Source organism: Camelina sativa, chromosome 14 (genome assembly GCF_030686135.1).
Source record: "Camelina sativa cultivar CO46 ecotype springtype chromosome 14, ASM3068613v1".
Lineage (NCBI taxonomy): Eukaryota > Viridiplantae > Streptophyta > Magnoliopsida > Brassicales > Brassicaceae > Camelina > Camelina sativa.
In genome coordinates, this window is record NC_141893.1 from 16,538,036 (window position 1) to 16,562,616 (window position 24,581).

Genomic DNA, 24,581 nt, shown 5'->3' on the forward strand with positions numbered 1-24,581 from the left:
AGGCTTTGTACTTCTCAGTAAGTTGCTTCTTAAGCCTCACCGAAAATAGTAGAAGAGGCTTGTACGGTGGAGGGATGAACCTCGCAGGTCTGTCATTAGAAACAACAGGCTCCTTAACAGCTTCAGATTCGGACTGCTTCACTGGTTCAACCGGATCCTTGACTGATTCGGCTGGGTTCTTCATCTGAGTTTCATCCTGAACAAAATCCTCCCCATCTAATTCCTCATTGTCCTCAGTGACGTCTGGAACTCCCTGTCTGGGAGGCAATGTTTTCCCACTTCTCAGCGTAATTGAGTTTGCAAACTCCTTGGGGTTCTGAACAGCTTTCCCTGGGAATTGGCCAGACTTTGGTGCAGAAGTAGAAGCAGATTGGCCTTCCATATACCTTATCTTCGAAGTCAGAGCTTCAAATTTGACGTTCAGATCATTGTAGGAACATTCCCTCTTCTGACTAAGGTCAGCAAACTTCTTAGCAGTATCCATGAAACCGCTAGCTTGACCCTAAAGAAGTTGTTGCAACATTTGCTTCAAATCTTGATCTGGGGCTGGAGTAGGCTGAACTGGTTGAGGGCGGAATCTTGGCGGTGTTCATGAGGGAGCTTGGTAACCCTGCTGGAACTATTGCTTTGGAGCGAATCCCGGATTGTAAGGCACAAAAGGTTTTTGTTGACCTTGCTGTTGTTGTTGAGGCGGGTACACCTGATCTTGTGGATCAGCAACATTGTTACTTCGGTAAGACAAATTGGGATTCGTCTTGTAGGGGTTGTAACCTTTGTTGTATCCACCCTGATTCTGGACATAGCTGATCTCCTCAGTCTGCTAGCCCTCCCCATCTGGAACTTGGAAAGGGTCATCCTCATATACGAAGTGGACGCTCCTCTGCTGGCTTAGCAAGATACAGTCAAGCTTATCATTGACATTTTTGAGGTCCTTCTTGTACTTCTTCTCAGACCCAGCGTCGCCGCGAACTGTGCGGTAATAGTCCTCATGGTAGTTGCCGTCAGACTGAGCGAGATTCTCCACCAATTGTCATCCTTCCTCAACGTCTTTGTTCAGGAAATTACCGTTAGAAGCAGTGTCAAGCAGCATACGTATCTTTGGTAGTACACCACGGTAGAGAGTGCTCAGCAGTGACTCGTTGCTGAAACCATGGTGTGGACATTGGCTGTGGTAACCCTTTAAACGCTCCCAAGCTTCACAGAATGATTTTGAGCTCTTATGAGTAAAGCTAGAAATCTCATTCCTGAGACGTGCTGTTCTGGAGTTGAAGAAGAACTTGGCTAAGAATGCTTTCTTGCAATCATCTCAGGTGGTAATTGATCCCTTGGGAAGATTTTTCTCCCATTGATGAGCTTTGTCTCCCATGGAGAATGGGAAGAGGCGCAACTTGTAACCATCCTCACTCATGTCGTTGATCTTGGTGAGACTGCACAGACGGTCGAACTCGTCCAAGTGGTTGAGTGGATCCTCCATAGGCAACCTGTGAAACTTGTTTCCTTGGATCATGGAGATCATACCACTTTTGATTTCGAAGTTGTTGTTCTGCACGGTGGGATGGACGATTCCAGCATGCTGAGTATGAGTGTTCTCGGTGCATCCCCAGCACCAATGTTTCAAGGTCCCGGATGTGGTCCATTCGGTTGTTCCATAGTAACGGGTGCGGGATGATCAGTGAGTTGACGAGCTTGTCGTGGTCTTTATAACCGATTGATGTCGTCGATAGCAGGAAAGAGATTATGATGTCCTCTTGATCTGGTGTGCATGCAACGTTGCAATCAACAGGTTCCTGAAATGCAAAACAAACAAGCAGACAACCAAAACAAGTCAGTACTCAGAATGATAAGTGCAATAGAACTTAATCTTGCCACCCTTGAAATCTTAAATGTAGCAAAACGAATCCCAAATGGCAACGGCGCCAAATTGATACTAGGATTTTTGTATGTCCTAGCAGGTTCAATTAACCTTATGCAGTTGTAAAACTTAAGGTGTCAATCCAGTTGGGAAACTTTACTAACAATTGAGATGCAATCAAGCAATCACAAGTCAAGCCAGTTCAGAGAATAGTTATATGTCTAACAATCCTAGAGTGATCAAAATGCAAAACGGAAATGAGTCACAGAACTAGAAACAAAAATGTATGACAAGAAGCAAAAATGGATAAAAATAGAAACGAGTCTAAGCATGAACAAAAAAGCAAGAAACGAAACAGTCTCAGGAATGCAATAGAAATCAGAAAGAAAGAGGTCCTAAGGATGGGAGTAATTGATGTCGGTGGAGTATCCTAGTCTATAGAGCGTTTAACATGCCACAAGCAAATCATCCCTAAACAATGAACATCACTTCTTAGCTAATCCAATCTCTTGACAGAAGCTACTCAAACTAAACCACTTCCAAACCTAGCTCTCGCTAGAGAAACATGATCAAGCATGGCATGAAAAACAAGTTCATTCTCGTCAACAAACATCCTAGACAACTAATCTCTTAGGCTAGGAACGTAAGTCTCTGGCACTAGTTGGTCAGACATTTCATCGAACACCTTTTGGGTGCGGAAATGTCTAAAACCTAGTTCAAATTGATTAGAGAGAAACAAGTATTTCTAACTCTAGTCCAGAAGGGAATCATACAAATCAAAGCTTAAACACTCTACATCATAAGATCCTCCACCTAATCTATCCCATCCTCAAGAACTACTACACTATTCAGATCCGAAAATCATCATCAAGGATACAAACTCAGAAAATATTAAATCAAGCATTGTAAGATAGATAAAAATGAGATGAACAACTTATAAAAGAAATCAAATGCAAATACTCAATAAACTCAAAGATGCCGGAATACAAGTATCAGAACGTTTTTAGTGGCTAGGTCAACTTTTAGGAAAAGAAACAATACGAGAATAAAAGATGTCCCAAACTAAGACTTAACAAAATATATTTATGGTAAAAACATGTAAATCCCTAAAACTTAAAACGACAAGGTGAAGAGTCGGTTTGGGAATCTCCTGGAGCGTGTAAGACGGAACGTCTTCCTGACATGTGCGAACGAGTCGGTGTGCGTTTAGTAGCTGGAGTGCGTGGCGAGTGAGAGTGGCTCGATCAGACCGCTGGGGTGCGTGGGTTGATCAGACAGCTGGAGTGCATGGCTCGATCAGACGGCTGGGGTGCATGGCCGAAGGGATGCGCTTCCAACGTCTCCTAAATACCTGAATACTCCAAAATGCACAATGTATGCAAGGATGATGTAAGAACTACCAAAACATGCAAAGTGTATAGAAAGCACTAGAAAATAATGCAAACCAATGAGTTATCCTAGCTAAATGCATGATAAATATATGCTAAGAAGAGACAAAATATAGACATATCACTATTATATATAAATTAATGGTCTAAACGAAATTACATATTATATTGATCCAAATCATTATATCAACCTAATTAAAATTAACCATAACAAATGTATTGGACTCATTTAATACTTTAAATTTGAAAATGTTTTAAAAATATAACAAAATTTTGATTTAATAATTTAAAAAATAAAATTGGATTGTTTTTTCTATTCAACTCTTGCCCGCACAAGCATCCAGGTAACTCTCTTAATATAATCAGTAATTTCATTATTAAACTCTTATTTATTTGTAACTCATCAAATCTAAAATCTTCAAACACACTTACAAAAAAAAAAAAATACAAACATAATAATTTTTTTCTCAAAAAAAAAAAAAAAAAAAAAAAAATGACAAAAATTCTACACCGTGAATTTTAAACAAATGGGGCCAAGAAAAGTTGTGGTTCATGATATATGACGACAAAAGCAAACAACACTTGTATAAGCGACGGGAAGTGACCCCCCAATTAGAGAGAGAGAGTCCCATATGTATGTTTTTTCACAAATCTCAGCCGTCGATACTGTTAGCCTCTCCCCGACCAAAACGTACGCACCAAAAGTTAAAAACAACTTTTAGCCTCTCGGGCAATGCCATTGATTGAAATTGACCACCCTCTCTCATCATGTGATGGAAATCGCCCACTCAACTACTATATTTACGCCACGTGTCACTACAACTTCCGACCATTCATTCATTCTTTCTCCTCAGTCCTCTCAGCACTCTTCACTGCTTTTCTCATCTCCTCCTCCATTAGCTTCGGCGCCGTGAAATCTGTGAGGTTTTTTTTTGTCAAAGAATCATCGCAAAGTTTGAACTTTTCCACTCAAAGTCAAAGTATCGATTTTTTTTTTAATTATTTTGTGTGTGTGTGTTGAACAATGGCAACTGTGACTGCTTCTTCTCACTTTGTGTCAAGGACTTTACTTTACAACACCCATGGAGTTTCTCCGGGCTCTGATCTGTCTCAGATAACCTTGAAAGGTCAATCCATGACTCACTGTGGGTTAAGGTCTTCCAACATGGTTCACAGGAGATCATCTCAAGTTTCCGCTGCTAACAAGAAGGCTCCTAAAGTTAAACCTGCCGGTAAGATTGTGTGTGAGAAAGGGATGTCTGTGGTTTTTATTGGAGCTGAGGTTGGTCCATGGAGCAAGACTGGTGGCCTCGGTGATGTCCTCGGTGGTCTGCCTCCAGCTCTGGCTGTAAGTTCATGTACACACATTGAATTAGCTTGATTTTTGACATGTCTTGAGGTCTTTATTGAACGTAATGTGTTCTGTTTTTTTTTTTTTTTTTGTTAGGCTAGAGGCCACCGTGTGATGACGATTTGCCCTCGGTATGACCAATATAAAGATGCTTGGGACACTTGTGTTGTGGCTCAGGTAGTATTCTCTCCTCTTTTGCTCTGTATGTGTATTTTAATATATAGGATTATGCTTCAGTTCTTACAAATGATGCATTAATTAAGGAGGCCATATCTCTTTGTAATGTTATTCTGATGCAGATCCAAATTGGGGATAAAGTTGAGGATGTCCGTTTCTTTCATTGCTACAAACGTGGAGTTGATCGTGTCTTTGTTGATCATCCAATCTTTCTTGCTAAGGTTTGTTTGTTTATATATATATATATATATATATATTGGTTAACTAATCAATCACAAGGTGTATTGTACTTTTGGTGAGCTCATGAGGGAATAATGCAGGTTTTGGGCAAAACAGGATCCAAAATCTATGGTCCTATAACTGGAGTAGACTACAATGACAACCAACTACGGTTCAGTCTCTTGTGTCAGGTAAAACTCTTTTTCTTTTTACTTCTCTAGTTGTTGAACTCTCACGGTTGTGTTGGTGTTGTGTTCTGAGTCATTTGATTGGAACATGTAGCTAAGCAATAATAACATGATTTACCTCTTGGTAGGCTGCTCTTGAGGCACCACAGGTTCTGAACCTGAACAGCAGCAAGTATTTCTCTGGACCATATGGTGAGAAAATGATTTTTTTCTGAGTATAAAAATCATCAGTTTTCTGAAAAGTTTCAAAAATCGTATTTGTCTGATGTTTGTAGGTGAAGATGTGGTCTTTGTTGCCAATGACTGGCACACAGCTCTTCTTCCATGTTACCTCAAATCTAAGTATCAATCTCATGGAGTCTACATAAATGCAAAGGTAGGTATAAATAGAACTAGCAGTGTTCATTCATTTATTTAGCTATCCAGTTTTAAAGGAGAAAGCTTTTAACAAACCTTGAACTGCGACTCTAGCTTTCATACATTTTTACCAACGAACGATATATCAAAATTGCCATCGGGTGGTGTTTACTGTCTAGGTTGTCTTCTGCATTCACAACATAGCCTACCAGGGAAGATTTGCCTTTGATGACTACTCTCTTCTCAATTTGCCCACCAGTTTTAAAAGTTCGTTCGACTTCATTGACGGGTACTGATGTCTACGAAAGCTTTCTCAGAACAACACACCATTCCGTTTTATATGTTGTTTTCAGTTATATAAACTACTTATGTTCCATATTCAGGTATGAAAAGCCGGTAAAAGGACGGAAAATTAACTGGATGAAGGCTGCAATTCTGGAAGCGGACCGTGTCTTGACAGTTAGTCCATACTACGCTCAAGAACTCATCTCTGGAATCGATCGAGGCGTGGAACTCCATACATACCTTCGAATGAAAACAGTTTCCGGGATTATTAACGGAATGGATGTTCAAGAATGGAACCCTTCCACTGACAAGTACATAGATATCAAATATGATATTACCACTGTAAGATTTTTATTTTTATCTCATAGATCAGTGCATTTGGAATTGAACAAGTAGGCGGGAAATGGTTACTGATCTTATTACATGTATTTTCTTGTTTTTACAGGTTACTGATGCTAAGCCATTGATCAAAGAAGCTCTTCAGGCTGCTGTTGGACTTCCTGTGGACAGGGATGTCCCTGTTATCGGTTTCATAGGGAGGTTAGAGGAACAGAAGGGCTCTGATATCCTAGTGGAAGCTATTTCCAAGTTCATGGGGCTTAACGTTCAGATGGTTATCCTTGTGAGTACTGCATAAAGCGGTGGACTTGTTGTGATCATAAATAACCACTTTACGATCACAAACTTGTTGAATCTTACCTGATTTTTTTTTCAACAGGGAACCGGTAAGAAGAAGATGGAGGCTCAGATTCTGGAACTGGAAGAGAAATTCCCAGGGAAGGCAGTTGGAGTGGCGAAATTCAACGTGCCGTTGGCTCATATGATCACTGCTGGAGCTGACTTCATCATTGTCCCCAGCAGGTTTGAGCCGTGTGGTCTCATTCAGCTGCACGCTATGAGATATGGAACCGTCCCTATTGTCGCATCTACTGGTGGCCTTGTGGACACTGTTAAAGATGGCTACACAGGTTTCCACATTGGAAGATTCAACGTCAAGGTAACTCAAAAAACAGTGTTTCTGATAGGTACATTACAACAGATTAATATTCTAAAATTGAGTTACGAATTTGCTTTGTTTACAGTGTGAAGTTGTGGATCCGGAAGATGTGATTGCAACAGCAAAGGCTGTGACGAGAGCCGTTGCAGTGTATGGAACATCCGCAATGAAAGAGATGGTTAAGAACTGCATGGACCAAGACTTCTCCTGGAAGGTTAGTGTTTCAATTCATTGTAAAGTTTGAAACTTTGGTTGTTGTTGGAATCAATCTTGATATTGATGAGATGCAGGGACCTGCGAGGTTGTGGGAGAAGGTACTATTGTCCCTAAATGTGGCCGGGAGTGAAGCCGGAATCGAGGGTGAAGAGATAGCTCCTCTGGCGAAGGAGAACGTAGCGACGCCTTGAGAATGTGTTTTTTCTTTGTGTCGTAACTCGTAAGTGGTTGAAGAATGCGTTAGGAAGTTAGGATTAGGGAAGGTCGAGGACAAGTAATGTATACTACTGTATATGGGAAATGTTACAGAGTCTATTATGATAATAAAATTTTCGTGAACCTACCAATTTCACATTGTGGTATTAGAAACTACCAATTTTGGCAAATTCATCAAAACTTATCGAATCTTGTTTACCAAAATATAGCATAAAAATTTATCTATAAATGAGTGGTAAAAATGTATTTTTAAAAATAAATGCCCTGTTTTTTCTAAAAAAAAAAAAAAAAAAAAAAAAAAAGAATATGATAAAGTATAGAACAAATACGAAGGAATTATCAAGAAGACCAACGCCAAAGTTCAGTTTCTATAATCACTGACCAGGCAAAGCAGAGCGACCAATTGCTCGTTTCTTAATTATTTCACAGAGAATTTTGTTTTGCTAATTCTTTTTTTATGTCTGTAATTAAGCAATTCAGGCCGTTCTCATATTTATTTCTAACATTTAGTTAATTATTTTATTAGTCGATCTTGAAATTTTTTTTATCTTGAACATAGAGGGACGGCAGAACCTACTTTCTTTATTTTTAGTATCCGATTACCAACCTCTTAATTACAATATTTATTATTCAAATCAATTTATCGCTTTCGGCTTTTTTCGAACCGGAAGATGTAGTCTTTATTTTTGCTTTACCCCTTGGTAATCTGACCACACAGGATAGCTTGGGTCGGAATTTGACAAAAAAACGGAGTATACACCGTTAAATCTGGATATCAAGCTTTGCGCCTTAAACCGGACAATGACTCCCCTGTCTCCGGTCCCAATATTGTTCCTCTACATGCATTTGTCTGGCAGATTAGGTGCCCACCAAAATTTAGACATTTTTTGTGGCAAGCAATTACGGGTTGCATGGCGACAACAGCTAATCTGCGGCGACGTGGACTTAGTTGTGATATGGAGTGTGCGATTTGTGGAGGGTCGGAGGAGACAGTCAATCGTGCCCTTTTCTTATGTCCTCCGGCTAGGCAGGTTTGGGGATTGTCCCAATTCCCGACATCTTCGGGTTGCTTCCCTTCAAACTCTCTTTATGATAACATGAATTCATTATTTTGGAGATTTCAGGACACTCCTTCGGTAGAAGTGTTTCCATGGATTCTCTGGTATATCTGGAAGGCCAGAAATGATAAGTTGTTCAGCAACTTGGATTCCAATCCGTTAGCTATTTTACGGATAGCGGAAGAGGAATCAAAGCTTTGGTCTTTAGCCCAAGAGGATCCCTTAGGCTCCTTACCTCAGGGTGGCTCTCGACCTCCATCTAGGTCTATGGTTCATACTTGTGACACGGTTAACGGATATGGATCTAGTTACCGATGTTTTGTGGATGGATCTTGGAAGGCGTCTGACCAGTTTATAGGTAGAGGATGACATTGTATTTCTCCTGAGGGAGAACCTCCCACTATGGGTACATCTAATTCTCGTCGTAGCTTGTCACCCCTCCATGCAGAGGTGGAAGCCCTCATATGGGCAATGCGCTGTATGATTGGTGCAGATAATGAGAAAGTTGTTTTTCTCACAGACTGTTCTGATTTGGTGAAGATGGTGTCTTCGCCTTCCGAGTGACCTGCTTTCAAGACATATTTGGACGTTATTGAAGAAGATAAGGATGAATTCCTATCATTTTCTGTAGTCCAGATTCCCAGATCACAGAATGGTAGAGCGGACAAACTGGCGTGTCGAGCTAGAGTGGAGTCGCATCTGGTTACCTTCGTGAACAATTTTCCTTCTAATTGGCTCGTTTGAGCCAATCTTGTATTCTGCTGGCAAAAAAAAAAAGAAAGCGTATGGATAATAATGTGTAAGGTTAATGTTTGAAATTGAAACCACTTACTTTCGTAGTAAAATATGAAGATGTATTGGTTTGTCTGAACTAGTGTGTCTGTATGATTCAAGAAGTTATACAGGATTGTTGGTGTTTTATGTGCCTGAAAAGTTTCTAGAAGGATTGAAAAGGCAATATTGAAGAACGGTTTGAGGATGAATTGAAGAGGAAAATTACTATTTCTTTGGTTAATTAAATTGAAATTTTACAAGGAAAAGGAAAATAGCAAAAAGGAAAAAGACATTTTCTTATGAAATTTGGAAATCTTCTCCTATGGTGATTAGGAAGTCTTGATGGGTATATAAGGAGGTGTTGGGCACTTCCTAGAGAGGTAAGAGAGCTGAGGCATAAAGGTTAGAATCCTAGAGAGCTTTATGTTTGTGTGCGGCTTAGTTTCGCGGTTTGGTGCTTGGGTTGTTCAAACTTCTTTGTTCATCGGTGTGACGTGTGTGTGAAGGTTGCTCAAGAGAGTTGAAGATCTGAAGTCTAGGCTCAGGGGGAGTTTAGCCCAAGGTTAGGTTATTTTGGTTTGAATCTAGGCTCAGTGTGAGTTTAGTTAAGGGTAGAGATTTATCCTTAAGATTTCATGTTATAGAATGGAGCGGTGAATTAAGAGGGTTGTGCTTGATTTACGCGTTTGCGAATAGGTTGTATTTGCTTTCTTGTTCTAGTGGAATCGAAATCTGGACGTGGTCCCGAGGAGTAGGAAAAACCGAACCTCGTTAACAAAGCTCTTGTGTTATTTACTTTCTGAACTTTATTATTTGCACCTCATCCGCATTTACAAGTGGTATCAGAGCGGGTTCTCGATAGAGATTTAGTCTATGTGGTAACAAAACTCACACCGAGCCTAGATTCAAACCAAGATAACCTAACCTTGGACTAAACTCCCCCTGAGCCTAGACTTCAGATCTTCAACTCTCTTGAGCAATCTTCACACACACGTCACACCGACAAACCAAGAAGCTTGAACAACCCAAGCTCCAAACCACGAACTAAGCCGCACACAAACAGAAAGCTCTCTAGGATTCTAACCTTTATGCCTCAGCTCTCTTACCTCTCTAGGAAGTGCCCAACACCTCCTTATATACCCATCAAGACTTCCTAATCACCATAGGAGAAGATTTCCAAATTTCATAAGAAATGCCTTTTTCTTTTTTGTTATTTTCCTTTTCCTTGTAAAACTTCAATTTAATTAACCAAAGAAATAGTAATTTTCCTCTTCAATTCATCCTCAAACCGTCCTTCAATATTGCCTTCTCAAACCTTCTAGAAACTTCTCAGACACATAAAACACCAACAATCCTGTATCACTTCTTGAATCATACAGACACACTAGTTCAGACAAACCAATACATCTTCATTCTCCCCCTTTTTGAATATGATTGTGAACTCATCAGTTTAAACTCTTAAACACCATCACCAAACACATCTTCATTACAAAAAGCTTGTGAAGAAGCTGAAGCGATCGTTTCCTGCAAAATTTGAGTCAAAAATTTCTGCAGTTGAAGAAGCTCATAATTTAGATGAGATGGCTTTTGATGAGTTTGTTGGAATTCTTAAAGCTTTTGAATTAAGCAAAGCATATGAAACTGAAGGAGTAAAGAAGAAAGATGGTCAAGTTAAGGAAGCAATAAAGAAGGAAGTTGACATTGGAGTAGCTCTTAAAGTATCATCTGTGAAGATTCAATGGCTATGTTATCAAGACAATTTGCTAAATTTCTGAAGCGTAAGGGCGAAGAGAAAAAAAGTAGAATGGGTGAAGAGATGAATACTTCATCAAAGAATGTTCAATGTTTTGAATGCAAAGGATACGGTCATGTACGGTCTGATTGTGCCACTCTACAAAAGCATAAGAAGAAGACTATGAATGTTGTTAAATGCTGATGCAGAGCTCTTGTATTACTTACTTTCTGCACTTTATTATTTGCACCTCATCCGCATTTACAAAATATTGAGCTTTCGTATCTTAAACATACTTTAGTTTTAGTGATAGTTTTATTAAATACAAAAATCAGAATACAAAATTGTAGTAGTACTAGTCTACTGTCCCAGCTTTACAAGGAGGAAGTGGAGAGCCGCAAAGACAGTCGTTGCCAACAAACGCGCTTGCGGGCAACTTTGTCGCAGGAAGCTTTCCGCAAAGATGGTTCTGACTCAAGTTTAGTTTCTTTAGTCCAATCACCGTCTTGGGCACATCCCCAAATATTAAGTTTCTTGACAGATCCAAGACTTTCAGCGCCTTATTAAACTTCAACTTCCCCATGTCAAATCGGAGTTTATTCCCCATGCCTGGAACTCTAGTAAAAGGTCATCCCTCTGGTTCAAGAACGATGCGAGGCTTCCTGAGATATCGTTGTCCGATAGGTCAATGTATCCATAGCTGTTGAGTTCCACCAGCTTCAAGTCGTCAAAGCTCATCTTGATCCCACATTTTGCCAGCTTCAGCGCGCTCTTGAACGTCGACGAGGTCACCCATTCAGGAATTGTTTTTAGGTGAAATCTGTTGTATGATAGATCGAGAGATGCGATGCCACCTATAGTGTTATTTAAGGCAGGGAACGGATCGGTTAAAAGATTGTGGGAGAGATGGAGACTGGTAAGTTCCGTCAGCTTGGCAAAACTCATCGGCACGACCCCAGAGAATCGATTTTTGGAGAGATCAGAGTGCCTTCAACTTCGATAAATCGTTAGGGATCATCCCTGATAGATTGTTCTGGCTTAGTATGAGGTCTTTCAGAGTCGTTGCAAGGTACGAAGGAAGTTTTTCGGACAATCTGTTGCGGGAGAGATCAAGAGTTTCGAGGCTCGTCATGGATTTGAAAATATTTGGTATGGTTCCAGAGAGGCGGTTGCCACCAAGCTTTAGCACAGTTAAGTGAGTCATTTTGGTTATCGAACCGGGGATAGGACCGGTGAAGTGGTTTCCCTCAAGATTCAACGCTACCAACTGGCTTAGGGCACCGATGTTGGCAGGGAGGGGACCAGAGAGACCGGTATATATCAAATACACTACACGTAGATTTGGTAATTTGAAGACGAACTGAGGAAAAGAACCAGTGAGCTTACGTTGAAAGATGTAAATCGATTCGAGGTGCTGCACTTTAGCAAGGGACAACGAGATAGTACTAGGGAGGTATTTCTTGTCATAAACGGCCTCTCCAGCGATATCGAGTGTGACGACGCGCTCACTCTGGCCGCATGCGATACCTTGCCAGGCGCAGCAAAAAGTACCTTTCTTCCAGGAGCTGAGAATGCCCGAAGGATCTTGAGTTATACCTGCTTTGAAAGCTAAAAGACCCGCCTCATCATCAGGATGACACCTTGCAGCTTCTATGGAACTTAAACACTGGAGAAAGATAACCGCGGCAAAGGTGAAGAGAGTGAAGGAACAAGAGTTCATGTTGTTGTCTTGTGTTGATTGAGTGAAAGCAATTGGTAAGCTATTAATAGAAAGAGAGAGTGTCGGCTCGATCGAAATGTGCAAGAATCAAAATTTTGAAGTTCTCATTTCATTTTCTATTTCTTATCAAACGCGTTTTTTTTTTTAATAAAATATAACCTTAAGAAAACAAGTTGACGTAAGTAGTGGCAATAATCGTGGTGGAAATTATCATTCACAAGAAAGGCTTGAAAATCACTTTTCTAGATCTTGACAATGTAAGAGATCTGAGATCCACGTGAGTCTAGTCTAGATAGTAACAAATAAAAAATCATATTTCGAGACTGTATATGATTATTATCTATAACATGTTCTTCAAGATGAAGCATTATTTTGGCCAGGTAAGTTGAATTCGTAGCTACAACTTCATGATAACATTAACCAATTGATCACGTGAGACATGCTGAACTTGTTCTCAAAACAAAATGGTAGCTCGGTTACTATATATCTGAGGAATAGAAGTTGCCATTCTCGGTTTTGTCAAAAAAGAAAAAGAAGAAGTTGCCATTCTCGGATTCCATTTTTGATCCAACCGGGTTGGACCAACCCCATACCGAGAAAACCTTATTGAGTGGAGCACTTCATGAATCAATTGTCTAATAGCAATTGTGTATTATGGTATTGAAGTGAATCTTAATTACATAATATCATGAAAAATTAAGAGAAAAATATGAATTGTGCCAAGTGATATACTTTTTCGTCAATGCCAGTTTGTGAAACTCATTGTCCCACCTGCCATATCCTGCTACATAAAATACTAGAATACCCTCATGTAATTAAAACACAAGAAATCGTTTTCTTTTCTCGAGATATTTGGGAATTAACCTAAAGTTGTCAGACCAATTAAAGAAGCTTTTCTTTCCCATTGATTTTTTTTCTTCTCCGCTTTATCTCAAAAAAGAGAGAAACCATCTCTTTCTTCCTATGTAACCATCGACTTTTCACTTTCTGCAATCTCTATCTCTTTCTTGCTAACATCACTTCATCCTCAATATCTCTCACTTCCACAATCGGCCCTCTTTCCGTCCCACTCCTTACGGCAGCATATAATGGACAACCGATCTAACCGATCTAATAACGAAGTTCAGTTGTCCACCATGTACCCTGTCTGACCTGCCTTACCCCTCCGTAGGCGACCAACACGGCGGTCTAGTTCTGGAGACCTTCCACCGGAGCTTGTGTATGTTTTTTTAAATTTTCTAAGATCTAGGTTTTATGGTATTGATGGACCATTGGGTAGCCGATGGACCATTTGGTTGTGATGGACCATCTATTAGGAGTAGACATGTTAATGACGTATGTTTAATTTTGTCTACTACATTTTGTCTATTATCAGAGATGCAAAACCCACGAGGTAGCCACAAGTAAGACAAGATTGAAGTCTCTCCAACCGGGTATGTGTTCATGGACCAAATGAGTTCTGATTATATGTTTCATCTTCAAATTAGTCATGAATCTTGTGAACGATGGACCATTTGGTAGTGATGACAACCAGTTAGAAGTAGACATGTTTATATGATAGCTTTTTAGGCTTATGGACCAGTTGCTAACCGATAGACCATTATTAGCTATGGAACATTTCGTCGATGGACTATCTGTTAGCGAGAGATCATTTGTTAAAAATAGACATCTTGCTGTCATAAGGACCAATATAAATGAGTGTTTTTCAATTTTGTCTATTTTATTTTGTTTATTATCATAGCTTTGAAGCCCCAAAGGTAGCCATAAGTAAGACACTATAGGAGGAACAAATTGAAGACTCTCCAACCTAGTATGTGCTTATGGACCAGATGTGTTATGATTATTTGTTTCTTCTTCAAATTAATCATTAATTTTGGTAGCGATGGACCATTTGTCATTTGTTAGTGATGGACTATTTGCATAAATAGACATGTTGATATCTGATGGACCAATGTAAATGACTTATCTTTATTACAACATTCGTAACATATTTTCACTTTTATCTATTATCAGATCTATGTAGATTTAATTACTCTTAAACACAAGCCAATTAATAGAATTACTCTTTAGTTCACTCTAACACAATCCATGAAATAGAAAGACTTCCACCATTATTGTAATCGCATGAAACAGTCCATCATTGTTCATCAGTTTTTTTTGTTTCACTCTCCTTTAATGAAAGGATAATCTTGTCTTTTTAATTGATGGGATGAATGTAGAAAATGGCACTCTAGAAAAGGAAAACATCAAACTGGCATTTTTGACTAAAATTCCAAAAATTAGTGGATACAAATTCTTGAGCTGAAAATTCATTAGGGGTTAGGAACCAAATTAATTACAGTTGAGTTTTAACCCTAATAAAACATGTGCAAAAATATCCCTTTGTGTCTTTTGTGAGTTTGTTCAAAATATAAGTATCTCTATAATTTGTGTTTCTTTCTTCGCACTTGTTTGCTTTGATTCCAAGATTATGCATATTCTATTTGACTTCTAGTGAGGAAATTAAAGTCACAGTTCGTGTCTCTACTTTTTTCTATTTGTGACATGTTTGGTTAATGAAGGTTAACAATAATTTTTCTTTTGCAGACACCCTCTACAGTTTCTGGAGATACTCAGCAGACCCAAATATGTTAATGTTGTAACCAAACAACAGAATGCTTTGTGGCACATCTCCCTTAGGCTCTGATTCTTCAGTTTGTTGTGTCAATTGTGGTGCTTTTACCCATTCTTTCCAACGTGCTTACTTGCAACTATGAGAACAACACGGTGAAGAAGGGTCGCTTGCTGGACGGAAATCAAAGACCACTGCAGGCACTGAAGAACAAGTTCAGGTGCACAACAACACAAAACTAAATTGGATTACCCTTTCGTTTTGTCTTGTTTTTGTTATCACTAACTTTTTCTCCTGGTGATATATATATATATATATATATCAGTCAGTCATTAATGCAAATTTGATTCCAACCTTGGTCAATCTGGCTCAAAGTGCTGAAATTATGACATGAAGAAAGAAGCTGCATGGGCGATTTCCTCTAATGCGACCTTACGTGCTTCTCATGATCACATCAAGTACGTGTCTGTCTTTTTTCTTTTCTTTTTCCACTTCTTAACATGCTTAATTATATAGATGGTCAAGTCACAATTGATACCCATTGGTGTAATACAGATACATGGTGGAGCAGAGCTGCATAAAACCTTTATGTGATACTCTGTCCAGATATAAGAACCATCGTAAAGTGTCTGGATGGTTTGGAAAACATTTTGAAAGGCCGGAGCGGCTGCAGGAGACGTGAACTGATTGAAAATGCGGAAGGGCAAGACAATATTCTGCAACACCACGTAAGCAATGAGATCTACCAGAAGGCTTTGAAGATTCTAGAGACGGCTTGAAGAAGATGATGAGGAGACACAACAATAATAACCACCAAGGTGATAGATCTAGGCTTTTCGTTATACAAATGCCAATATGTTCCACCAAAAAGAATTATGGAAGAATTGGTTTCTGATGAGTTGGTGGTGCTGAATTGAATCTCCTTTAATCCCCAAACACTACTAGAAAAGCAAATTAAATTTCTAGAGATCTTAATCAAATGGCAAAGATTCAATTTCATGATTCTAGTAACAAGTCTTGTTTGGATTAAAACCAGAAAAATTAACCATTAAAGTTACTTTTTAACAATACGAGATAAAAACTGATACTAAAACAGCAGGCTTATGATGAATCTAACAGTCTTAAGAGAATAATTACAATGACTTGACTCGGTAATGTCTCACTCTCACACAAATAACCGAGCCTTTCTTTCCCTTGACCTTCAAACCTCTTGGAATTTTGGGTTCTCACCACAACAAAGACCTCCCTGAAACTCCCATTGTTCCTATGATCACCCAAAATAAAGCACATAGTGCCCCAATGATTGATAAGCAGAAGAACCCCTTGTTCTTATTCTTCTTGTCATTGTTTCCTCCAGACTTCTTCCTCTTCACAGCTGAATCACTAGCTGTGACAACAACATTATTATTTTTACCTGTGCTTTTAGAAGCAAACCTGAAAAGACCACCACTGCTTGACATTCTGACAAGGTTCACTTTAACAAATGCATTCTCTGAAGCATATGCTGGCTTTGCAGGAACCGATTCCAGGAAAGTCCATAGACTAGAAGCAAACTGACTTGACTCGCCTTTTGTTGCTTCATCTTCCTTAGTTATACTTGTACTAGAAGGAAGAGGGTTTATGAATTCAGATGGAACACCTGTCGAGGGAATATGATTAGGAAAAATTGGCCTACATATATAATATACTTGCGATCGTCAGAAGAGCTCTTTAAGCTGCTTTATATATACCCCCATCCAGTGGCTTTGCCCACAATAAGATAAGATTTTAGTATGCAAGCGAAACAGAGGTATTTAGGAATCTGTTACCTGTACCAGGCGCCTCAATAAACCGGACAGCGGTGAGTCTGTCATTGTTTAGCTCCTGCATCAAGGATGATCCATTGTTTATCTGTCTGGTATAGCTGTTATGGAGTGGCCAGTTGCTAGCTTGTTTCTTCCTTGTTTGCTGCTGGAACTGGTAAGTATTAGTCTGGTCAGTCACCAGAGAAGTATTACATTGTTCAACCCCGTTTCCGAAATGACCACTGACAGGACCTGACTGAAGATTTGTCGCACCCAAATCACGGAAATATGAATCAGCATCAACGAAATCATTATCATTCAGGACACCGGAGTTCTTCTTCGTGGCTTCCAGAGAAGTTGGTTCAGGTTCAGGTAGCAAAAGATCATCGATTTCCAAATACATATCTTCTTCCAAATTCACATGAGAGTCCAGTCCGGAAACCCCATTCAGCTGCATGGTTGGACCAGGCTGATCGCTAACCTGTCTCATCAGCTCTTCAATATCATTATCATCCAACTCAGATTGGCTAATCCCCTTGGCCCATAAGTTATTATTATCAACACCAGCTGAAACAATAAGCTGATTTCCAGGAACATCTACAGGCTCATCAACATCATCACCCTCTTCAACCCATTCTTCTTCAATAAAAGGAGCTCCATATTGCTCACCATTCTTAGGACCAGACCCACTTTTCTTATAAATCTTGTAAAGAACATAAGCATCCTTAACATCTCCGCCACCGCACCTCTTGAGTTCCTCTTCGTGCAATGTGTACTCGTGCATGACCCAATTAGTCCTCTCACCATTAGGTGCCCTGCCTCTATGGAAAACAAGCGTCTTCTTCTCTCCAACCGGTCGAGAATCACACTTGATGACCCTATCTTTCCCTGTTGCTTTCCAATAGCCACGTTCAGTAGCTCTACTTGACCTACTCCCATGTTTCCTATCCCTCAAACTGAAAAAGAACCATTGACGATCCCTAGTCTTATATAACGCTCTCTCTACAAAACAAAAAAGATTCCATTTTTTCGAGTCAGAAGCTTCTAAAAAATCAAACCTTTCAAGCCATCGACCATATATATATATAAGATTCTTGAACTACGAACTCATCGAAGACAGAGCAAACCAACCCAGTTTTTTAATTTTCATGAAAAAGCAAGTGAATTTGAAAGAATTGAAGGAAGGATAAGACTGAAAATGAAAAGGGTACCAGGCAATTCCTCAGGATCAAACTTGTAGACATCAGTCTCTCCGATTGCTTCGACTCTGAGTTTTTTCCGGCGGATCTTTCTCTTGAGATAATACACAACAAGCTCCTCATCAGTCGGATGAAACCTAAAACCTGGAGCTAAACCTCCGTTCTCAGCCGTCAAATCCATCACTTCGTCTCTCCCTCTTCCTATTACAGAGAATTTATAAAAAAACAAAAAAAGAAAAAACCCTAAAAAGTTCAGATTTTTTTGTACCAAATGAAAGAAGAAGAAAGAAGAAGAGTCGTTTTTTTTTTGTTAAGTTTTTCATTTAATTTAATTGGGGCATTTTTGCGTGGAGAGGAAGGTTTGGATTTGTGAGACGACACGTCGGATAAGTGTCTGATCGCAGAAAGCGTGAGATTCACGCGCTTTTAATACCAATATGGGCCTATCAAAACTGGGCCTTTCTTTTCCTTCTGTAAATGCCCAATAAAATTTGCATTTTGCTTCTGCAATTGACTAGAACACATCAGAAGTGTCTAGAGAGAGCTTTGGTCTGTATATATTTTTTTCATACAACACATTTGTATTCTCCAGAAAAAATTTGTATCTTTTGTTACTCTGTTTCTCTGTTGACAAATGAGGTATTTTTTGTGATTAAGTGTTGTTTTGTTGCTATGAAACTGTATTATTTGATCATGAAGTCGTTTTGATTTCTAAATGAGGTTGGTGAGTTTTTTTCTTGGTTTTGATATGCTTTCGAAATTTTCAGTAGACATCCAACGGTGAAGTGGGCGCAAAGATCTGATAAGGTTTACATAACCGTGGAATTGCCGGATGCTGAAGATGTTAAGGTGAAGCTTGAGCCTCACGGCAAGTTCTTTTTCTCTGCTACGAGTGGACCTAGCAAGACACCGTACGAGGTGGACATTGATCTGTTTGAAAGTGTTGATGTGAATGTAAGTACAAAGATCGAATTTGTTTGTTTGTATGTGTTCTTGTATTCAGTTTTGGATCTTTTGGAGATTGTGATTTTGGTTGGGATGATTGGTAGGAGAGCAAGGCGAGTGTAAGCTCGAGGTGTATATGTTACATGGTGAAGAAAGCTGAGAGCAAATGGTGGAACAGATTGATTAAGCAAGAAGGGAAAACTCCAGTGTACTTGAAAGTTGATTGGGATAAATGGGTTGATGAAGATGAAGATAAAGGTATAAGAATGATTACTTAACCCTGAAAGAGCTTAATTATACTTATCTTAACTTAGCTGACTCTTTAATTATTTGCCAGGAGGAGCTGATGATATGGACTTTGGAGATTTTGATTTCAATGTAAGGCCAATAATTTTGCGTGAAAGATTAACCATATTTCTTCGACGTATCAATAAGGAAACTAATGTATTGTTGTTGCTTATTTTTTTTGTTTTTTTAGAGTCTCAACATGGGAGACACTGATGGCATTGGAGATGAAGGTAAGGATTTGGACATGTATAGGATCTTAGATTAGTGCTGTTTTGAGAAATTGAAGAAGTTTTTGTATCAAGTACATTTGAGGATTAGGTTTGGTTTAGTGATGAGATGTTTTCTTACAGAAGGTGATAGTGATATGGAGGAAGAGACTACGGCAGAGTCAAAGGTAGCGGAGAAGATTGAAGAAGAAGAAAATGCAGAGAAAGATAAAGAAGCTGCATCAGAGGTGAAGAAGAATTAAGTTTGATCATCTTATGTTAAGATTGTCCTACTGATCTTGCACCTTTCTCTTTGAACTTTATATGGTATATGTGACTTTCAGATATTTTGATGTAGTGGTGTGAAGGATGATGTGGGAGATTGGAGATTTGTAGTTTCTATATATATTTGTCATAAACTAGTCTTAACATAAAATGTGATTGCAAGTCGAGAGTATAAACATTAACGCTACAAAAGTATATAGTCATGTTGTGTACTGATATGGTTTTATATTTGAATAATCTTCTATATTAAAATTGTTTATTATTATTGTTAAAATTTAATCTTGTAAACTGATCCTGTAAACAAAACTGCCTTATGGTGAAAGAAGAAACAAATGAATCAAATGAAATTATAAGTTAACCGCTGAGATTCTATTTCAATTTTTGTTCATTGACATGATAAATTTTTATCAATGGAATCGTTTTTTAAAATAAAAATGTCATTTTAAACAATTTTTTAAGATTTCCATGAGCTATTTATCAATTTTTTGCGACGGTTTAATTCATTGGAATTAGAGTTTCATGCGGCAAAGGTCAGCAGAAAAGCTTAAAGACGTGTCTTTCATCTCATTTCTATCTTCATACTTACTTTAATCAGTTTTCGTAAAACTAAAACACATTGTGTTTTTAAGGCATTTTTGTTGTTGTTGTTGGGTTTGTTTAATGCCACAAAAAAGAAAAAAAAAATTATCGTTAGGCCATTTCTATTGGGCCAACATTTTGGGTGTTTTAAACTTTTATAAAATAAAACATATAAAGAATAATGGATAAAAAACATGTTATTGAGTCTTGATGTAGAACTGGACCAGTTCTTGGGTGACGTGGCAACTCGTGATTGAATACAATTTTTTGTAAAGGAGAAAACATTTATTTGTTTGGAGGAAGTTTTGTTTTTTTTTTTTTTATTTATATCTTTAATGTTTTTTTGTTTCATAAAAAATTGGTATTGTATTTTGAATTTTAGTATAAGTTTTTTAAGTTCGCAATTTAAATATTATTTTTTAAAGTTTTTAAAATTGTAATATGTTTGTTTGTTTGTTTTTATTTATATCTTTAAAGTTTTTTTTGTTTCATAAAAATTTGGTATTGTATTTTGAATTTTAGTATAAGTTTTTTAAGTTTGCAATTTAAATGTTATTTTTTAAAGTTTTTAAAATTGTAATATGTTTGTTTGTTTTATTTATTTATATCTTTAATGTTTTTTTTGTTTCATAAAAATTTGGTATTATATTTTGAATTTTAGTATAGGTTTTTTAAGTTTGTAATCTAAATATTATTTTTTAAAGTTTTTAAAATTGTAATATATTTTAAGTTATTATATTATTAAATTTTATAATCTTAAACATGTTTTCCAATAACCAAACTTCTTAAATAAAAAATCTAAATTAATGATTTAACATTATATTAATAATATTTTTATTATAAGAACACTCATATCAGTTATCTGAATGCAGATGCCCTTAGAAAAAGTATATGAGTATTAAATCAAAAAGTTGTGAGTTGAACCAAACGTGAAAGCTGTAAAGTTAGCAAAAACCGACAACTACACCAAAGAAGGCTAATCGAAGAATATGTTCTTTGCCTATAGACTCAACAGTCAACACTATATTTATAATCCTATTATCCGAATGTAATAATATAATATAACACACAAAATATATATATCATCAACTAATATAATCTATATCTAAAATAATATTTTTATTTATGGACTAGCAAATAAAATATATTTCTTCCGACAAAAAAAATAATACATATGTATATACTGTAAAGACAAAATACATAAAAATATCTTACTTTTCTGGTAGAAGAAAATTCAATAATAGAGCCGACCGACCTATGCCGGTGCAAACGCCACGCAATATCAGAGCCAATTCATTCATTTATCAAAACCTTTGTCAGTTTCCCCCAAAAAGTAACCTTACTTATTAGGTTTCTGAGGTTTTTTCAATTCAATCAGTGAATGAATCGTCCATGTGAAGCTTTTGTTTGATTGCTTTTACATTCCCTTTTCTTTTTCTTTACTCCTCCTCTCTAGATTCGTTTCAAGAAAGATACTTGTATTTTTCTTTTCTTGTTATCAACGCAACAAGTTCATCATATTAAAAAAAACTCAATAAAATTATAGTACTAAAAAGTTTTCAATATGAGACCTGATACTAGTATTATTTATACTCTGGTTTACTTCTTTTTATGGAATTTAACTTAGTTTTAGATATTATTTAAAAATACACAACCACATCGAGATTCCCTCCTTAAATTACCGACTCAAATAATAATAATAATAAATCCGAAATCTAAAATTTAATAAACAAAAAGTAGATAAACGAATCATAATCTCACGTCACTAGCTCCCGTTCCGACACTCTCTCTTTCCGACCACTGTTGTCTAATAAACTCAAACCCTCTGCAAATTGTCTTCTTCGCTTCAAACTCCATCGTCACTTCTCTCTCCTCTCCGCCGGAAACAACCGCCGGCATTCCCTCTTTCCCGTCATGGAACTCAAGAGCTTCCGCCGCTCTTCTTCCTTCATATTCCTCCTCTCAGGTTCTTCATCTCATTTCTTTACTTTATCAAAAAATTACTAACAGTACGTCGTTTTAACCTCTCAATGTGACTATATATATACAGTAACGTTTATTATCCCAACGGCGATAGCTTCAATCGGAGTAAACTACGGCCAAATCGGAGACAACCTCCCATCACCGTCCGAAGTAATCCCACTGATAAAATCAATCGGAGCGACGAAAGTAAAACTGTACGACGCGAATCCACAGATCCTCAAAGCTTTCGCCAACACCGGGATCGAATTCATCGTCGGACTCGGAAACGAGTACCTCTCCAAGATGAAAGATCCGTCGAAAGCATTGACATGGATCAAACAAAACGTTACTCCATTTTTACCGGCGACTAACATCACCTGCATCACTATCGGAAACGAGATCTTAGCTCTCAACGACTCATCGCTCACCCTCAGCCTCCTCCCCGCGATGCAAGGGGTTCACTCTGCTCTAACCACCGCGGGACTCTCCGATCAAATCTCCGTAACCACCGCACACTCGCTCTCCATCCTCAAAACCTCGTTCCCGCCTTCCGCCGGGGAGTTTCAACCGGATCTACTCGACTCGCTCACCCCGATCCTCGAGTTCCACCGGAAAACAGAGTCTCCGTTCTTGATCAACGCGTACCCTTTCTTCGCTTACAAAGGCAGCCCTAAAGAGGTGCCTCTCGACTTCGTTCTGTTTCAGCCGAACCAAGGAGTCGTGGATCCGGCCACCGGGTTTCACTACGACAACATGCTCTTCGCTCAGATCGACGCCGTGTACTCTGCTTTAGCGGCGGCCGGGTATAAGTCTTTGAGAGTTGAGATATCGGAGACTGGGTGGCCGTCTAAAGGTGACGACGACGAGTTCGGAGCTACGCCGGAGAACGCGAAGAGGTACAACGGGAACTTGATCAAGATGATGATGAGTGGTAAGAAGACTAAAACGCCCCTGAGACCTAGCAACGATCTCAGTATTTACGTTTTTGCCCTTTTTAATGAGAACTTGAAACCTGGTCCGACGTCGGAGAGGAATTATGGGTTGTTTAAACCTGATGGGACTCAGGCTTATTCACTTGGGTTTACTTTAAACGATGTCGTGAGAGGGGCTAGTGGCGGCGGTGGTGGGAATACTAGTAGTAGCGGTGGAGGAGGAGGAAAGGCGCCGGTGTCACCGGTTTCTCCGGTGGCGCCGGATAGTGCCTCAACTGGCTATTTGGCTATTTCGTATGCTCCCGTAACGGTAAGATTCTTCGAATTGTCTTTTCTTAAAGTTTTAGTAAAGCATAAGATTCGATTTTACAACCTCTTAGGTTAAATATTCTATTTAAGGATTTTTTCTTTTATATAAGATTTTTTTTTAATAAATGGTTAGTATTAGTAGCAATCCAAAAATTTGCTAAATTTAAAGTCCAATGTGATACTATTACGACCAAAACATGTAACCTAACTACACCTCTAGTATTAGTGTCACTATCCTGTTTTAATCTCTTCTATTTTGGGTTATTAAACTATGATGCTAAAATTTACATTTGAGTGTGTGAAGTGATAAAATATGCTTTTATGCGAAAATTATTGCAGGGGAAAAGAAAAGGGGAAGGTGCAATATTGTCAATGGCGGTGGTGATGATGAGCATGTTACTGGCGAGACACTTACTTTGATTACACGAAACTGAGTTAACTTGTAGAAGCAAAAGCTATATCCAAGCCTTTTGCATTCTTCCAAATTCCAGACTACTGCTTGAGCTATTTTCACGGCTATTTTTTTTCCCATATAATATTTATGTTAGAAATTCATTTTGCACCATATGTAGCACGAGGAGTCACACTCAATTCACTTCTATATTACCAATCAATAATACTCTTATTATGTTAGTGAGGTTCGGTTTAATATCTTTCTTTTCTTGACTATTACATTAATCAATAAAAAAGTAAGTAAATTTATTATGTACATCGATCTATCAGGTCTATAACTAATGTACATATTTTAGCTATATAGCTTTCTTTTATTAAAAACCTGAAACTGTTGCATGACATGTTGAAAATGTTAAGTTGTTAACCTTAACATGGTGAAAAGATGAATTATCAAAGGTAATTGAGATGTTTCTACAATCTGGGCATATGTATTGTCCCTGAAGTGAAAATACATACAACACAAGGTAAGAACAAACATAGAAGAGGCAGTAAGTTCCA

General features: G+C 38.2%; 5 protein-coding genes, 2 long non-coding RNA genes, 1 other non-coding gene and 1 pseudogene across 13 annotated transcripts; 7 read left to right on the forward strand and 2 right to left on the reverse strand.

Moving 5' to 3' along the window:
• Positions 1–1,145: 1,145 nt before the first annotated feature.
• Positions 1,146–1,252, forward strand: LOC147928313 (small nucleolar RNA R71). The gene has a single exon (XR_015581039.1). It is a non-coding gene; the product is annotated as a small nucleolar RNA R71 (small nucleolar RNA).
• A 2,572-nt stretch (positions 1,253–3,824) lies between these two features.
• Positions 3,825–7,377, forward strand: LOC104741860 (granule-bound starch synthase 1, chloroplastic/amyloplastic). The gene is made up of 12 exons (XM_010462780.3): positions 3,825–4,588; positions 4,688–4,768; positions 4,891–4,989; positions 5,089–5,178; positions 5,304–5,367; positions 5,451–5,551; positions 5,712–5,821; positions 5,916–6,159; positions 6,263–6,439; positions 6,536–6,814; positions 6,900–7,028; positions 7,105–7,377. The coding sequence occupies exons 1-12, from the start codon at positions 4,265–4,267 to the stop codon at positions 7,219–7,221; spliced, it is 1,815 nt and encodes a 604-aa protein (XP_010461082.2). The 5' UTR covers positions 3,825–4,264; the 3' UTR covers positions 7,222–7,377.
• Positions 7,378–8,157: 780 nt separating this feature from the next.
• LOC147928314 (uncharacterized) lies at positions 8,158–8,868 on the forward strand. Its single transcript, XM_087486090.1, has 3 exons — positions 8,158–8,277; positions 8,371–8,662; positions 8,753–8,868. Exons 1-3 carry the CDS (start codon positions 8,158–8,160, stop codon positions 8,866–8,868), a joined length of 528 nt encoding a protein of 175 aa, XP_087342216.1.
• Positions 8,869–11,106: 2,238 nt separating this feature from the next.
• LOC104741861 (uncharacterized) lies at positions 11,107–12,623 on the reverse strand (annotated as a pseudogene).
• A 793-nt stretch (positions 12,624–13,416) lies between these two features.
• LOC104741863 (uncharacterized) lies at positions 13,417–15,355 on the forward strand. The gene is made up of 3 exons (XR_002035088.2): positions 13,417–13,749; positions 13,906–13,963; positions 15,117–15,355. It is a non-coding gene; the product is annotated as an uncharacterized LOC104741863 (long non-coding RNA).
• A 111-nt stretch (positions 15,356–15,466) lies between these two features.
• Positions 15,467–16,473, forward strand: LOC147928315 (uncharacterized). Its single transcript, XR_015580236.1, has 2 exons — positions 15,467–15,599; positions 15,697–16,473. It is a non-coding gene; the product is annotated as an uncharacterized LOC147928315 (long non-coding RNA).
• On the reverse strand, positions 16,162–18,512 carry LOC104741862 (NAC domain-containing protein 13). Its single transcript, XM_010462781.3, has 3 exons — positions 18,137–18,512; positions 16,950–17,927; positions 16,162–16,780 (listed from the first exon to the last, which is right to left on the reverse strand). The coding sequence occupies exons 1-3, from the start codon at positions 18,303–18,305 to the stop codon at positions 16,368–16,370; spliced, it is 1,560 nt and encodes a 519-aa protein (XP_010461083.2). The 5' UTR covers positions 18,306–18,512; the 3' UTR covers positions 16,162–16,367.
• A 135-nt stretch (positions 18,513–18,647) lies between these two features.
• LOC104741864 (co-chaperone protein p23-1) lies at positions 18,648–20,100 on the forward strand. 6 transcript variants are annotated; one of them, XM_010462786.3, is made up of 7 exons: positions 18,648–18,763; positions 18,892–19,078; positions 19,174–19,327; positions 19,407–19,447; positions 19,548–19,587; positions 19,708–19,811; positions 19,908–20,100. In XM_010462786.3, the coding sequence occupies exons 1-7, from the start codon at positions 18,759–18,761 to the stop codon at positions 19,914–19,916; spliced, it is 540 nt and encodes a 179-aa protein (XP_010461088.1). In that variant the 5' UTR covers positions 18,648–18,758; the 3' UTR covers positions 19,917–20,100. The 6 variants fall into 6 exon arrangements, with proteins under 6 accessions (XP_010461088.1, XP_010461086.1, XP_087339587.1 ...); XM_010462784.3 differs by having other exon boundaries at positions 19,922–20,100; XM_087483461.1 differs by having other exon boundaries at positions 19,711–19,811.
• Positions 20,101–21,799: 1,699 nt separating this feature from the next.
• LOC104741865 (glucan endo-1,3-beta-glucosidase 11) lies at positions 21,800–24,263 on the forward strand. Its single transcript, XM_010462787.3, has 3 exons — positions 21,800–22,393; positions 22,478–23,631; positions 23,970–24,263. Exons 1-3 carry the CDS (start codon positions 22,342–22,344, stop codon positions 24,048–24,050), a joined length of 1,287 nt encoding a protein of 428 aa, XP_010461089.1. The 5' UTR covers positions 21,800–22,341; the 3' UTR covers positions 24,051–24,263.
• The last annotated feature ends 318 nt before the right edge of the window (positions 24,264–24,581 follow it).

What these genes read in the sequence shown, in the direction of transcription:
- LOC104741860 (XM_010462780.3), top strand. Translation starts at nt 4,265, where the DNA reads ATGGCAACTGTGACTGCTTCTTCTCACTTTGTGTCAAGGACTTTACTT. An exon ending in GTATTTCTCTGGACCATATG is followed by an intron (nt 5,368 to 5,450) that starts GTGAGAAAATGA and finishes TGATGTTTGTAG; the next exon opens with GTGAAGATGTGGTCTTTGTT. An exon ending in ACGTTCAGATGGTTATCCTT is followed by an intron (nt 6,440 to 6,535) that starts GTGAGTACTGCA and finishes TTTTTTCAACAG; the next exon opens with GGAACCGGTAAGAAGAAGAT.
- LOC147928314 (XM_087486090.1), top strand. Translation starts at nt 8,158, where the DNA reads ATGGCGACAACAGCTAATCTGCGGCGACGTGGACTTAGTTGTGATATG. An exon ending in TATGTCCTCCGGCTAGGCAG is followed by an intron (nt 8,278 to 8,370) that starts GTTTGGGGATTG and finishes TGGAGATTTCAG; the next exon opens with GACACTCCTTCGGTAGAAGT. An exon ending in GGCGTCTGACCAGTTTATAG is followed by an intron (nt 8,663 to 8,752) that starts GTAGAGGATGAC and finishes CCCTCCATGCAG; the next exon opens with AGGTGGAAGCCCTCATATGG.
- LOC104741862 (XM_010462781.3), bottom strand. Translation starts at nt 18,305, where the DNA reads ATGGATTTGACGGCTGAGAACGGAGGTTTAGCTCCAGGTTTTAGGTTT. An exon ending in TGATCCTGAGGAATTGCCTG is followed by an intron (nt 17,928 to 18,136) that starts GTACCCTTTTCA and finishes TTTGTTTTGTAG; the next exon opens with AGAGAGCGTTATATAAGACT. An exon ending in TATTGAGGCGCCTGGTACAG is followed by an intron (nt 16,781 to 16,949) that starts GTAACAGATTCC and finishes TTCCCTCGACAG; the next exon opens with GTGTTCCATCTGAATTCATA.
- LOC104741864 (XM_010462784.3), top strand. An exon ending in TGATGAAGATGAAGATAAAG is followed by an intron (nt 19,328 to 19,406) that starts GTATAAGAATGA and finishes ATTATTTGCCAG; the next exon opens with GAGGAGCTGATGATATGGAC. An exon ending in TTGGAGATTTTGATTTCAAT is followed by an intron (nt 19,448 to 19,547) that starts GTAAGGCCAATA and finishes TTGTTTTTTTAG; the next exon opens with AGTCTCAACATGGGAGACAC.
- LOC104741865 (XM_010462787.3), top strand. Translation starts at nt 22,342, where the DNA reads ATGGAACTCAAGAGCTTCCGCCGCTCTTCTTCCTTCATATTCCTCCTC. An exon ending in CTTCATATTCCTCCTCTCAG is followed by an intron (nt 22,394 to 22,477) that starts GTTCTTCATCTC and finishes ATATATATACAG; the next exon opens with TAACGTTTATTATCCCAACG. An exon ending in TTTCGTATGCTCCCGTAACG is followed by an intron (nt 23,632 to 23,969) that starts GTAAGATTCTTC and finishes AAATTATTGCAG; the next exon opens with GGGAAAAGAAAAGGGGAAGG.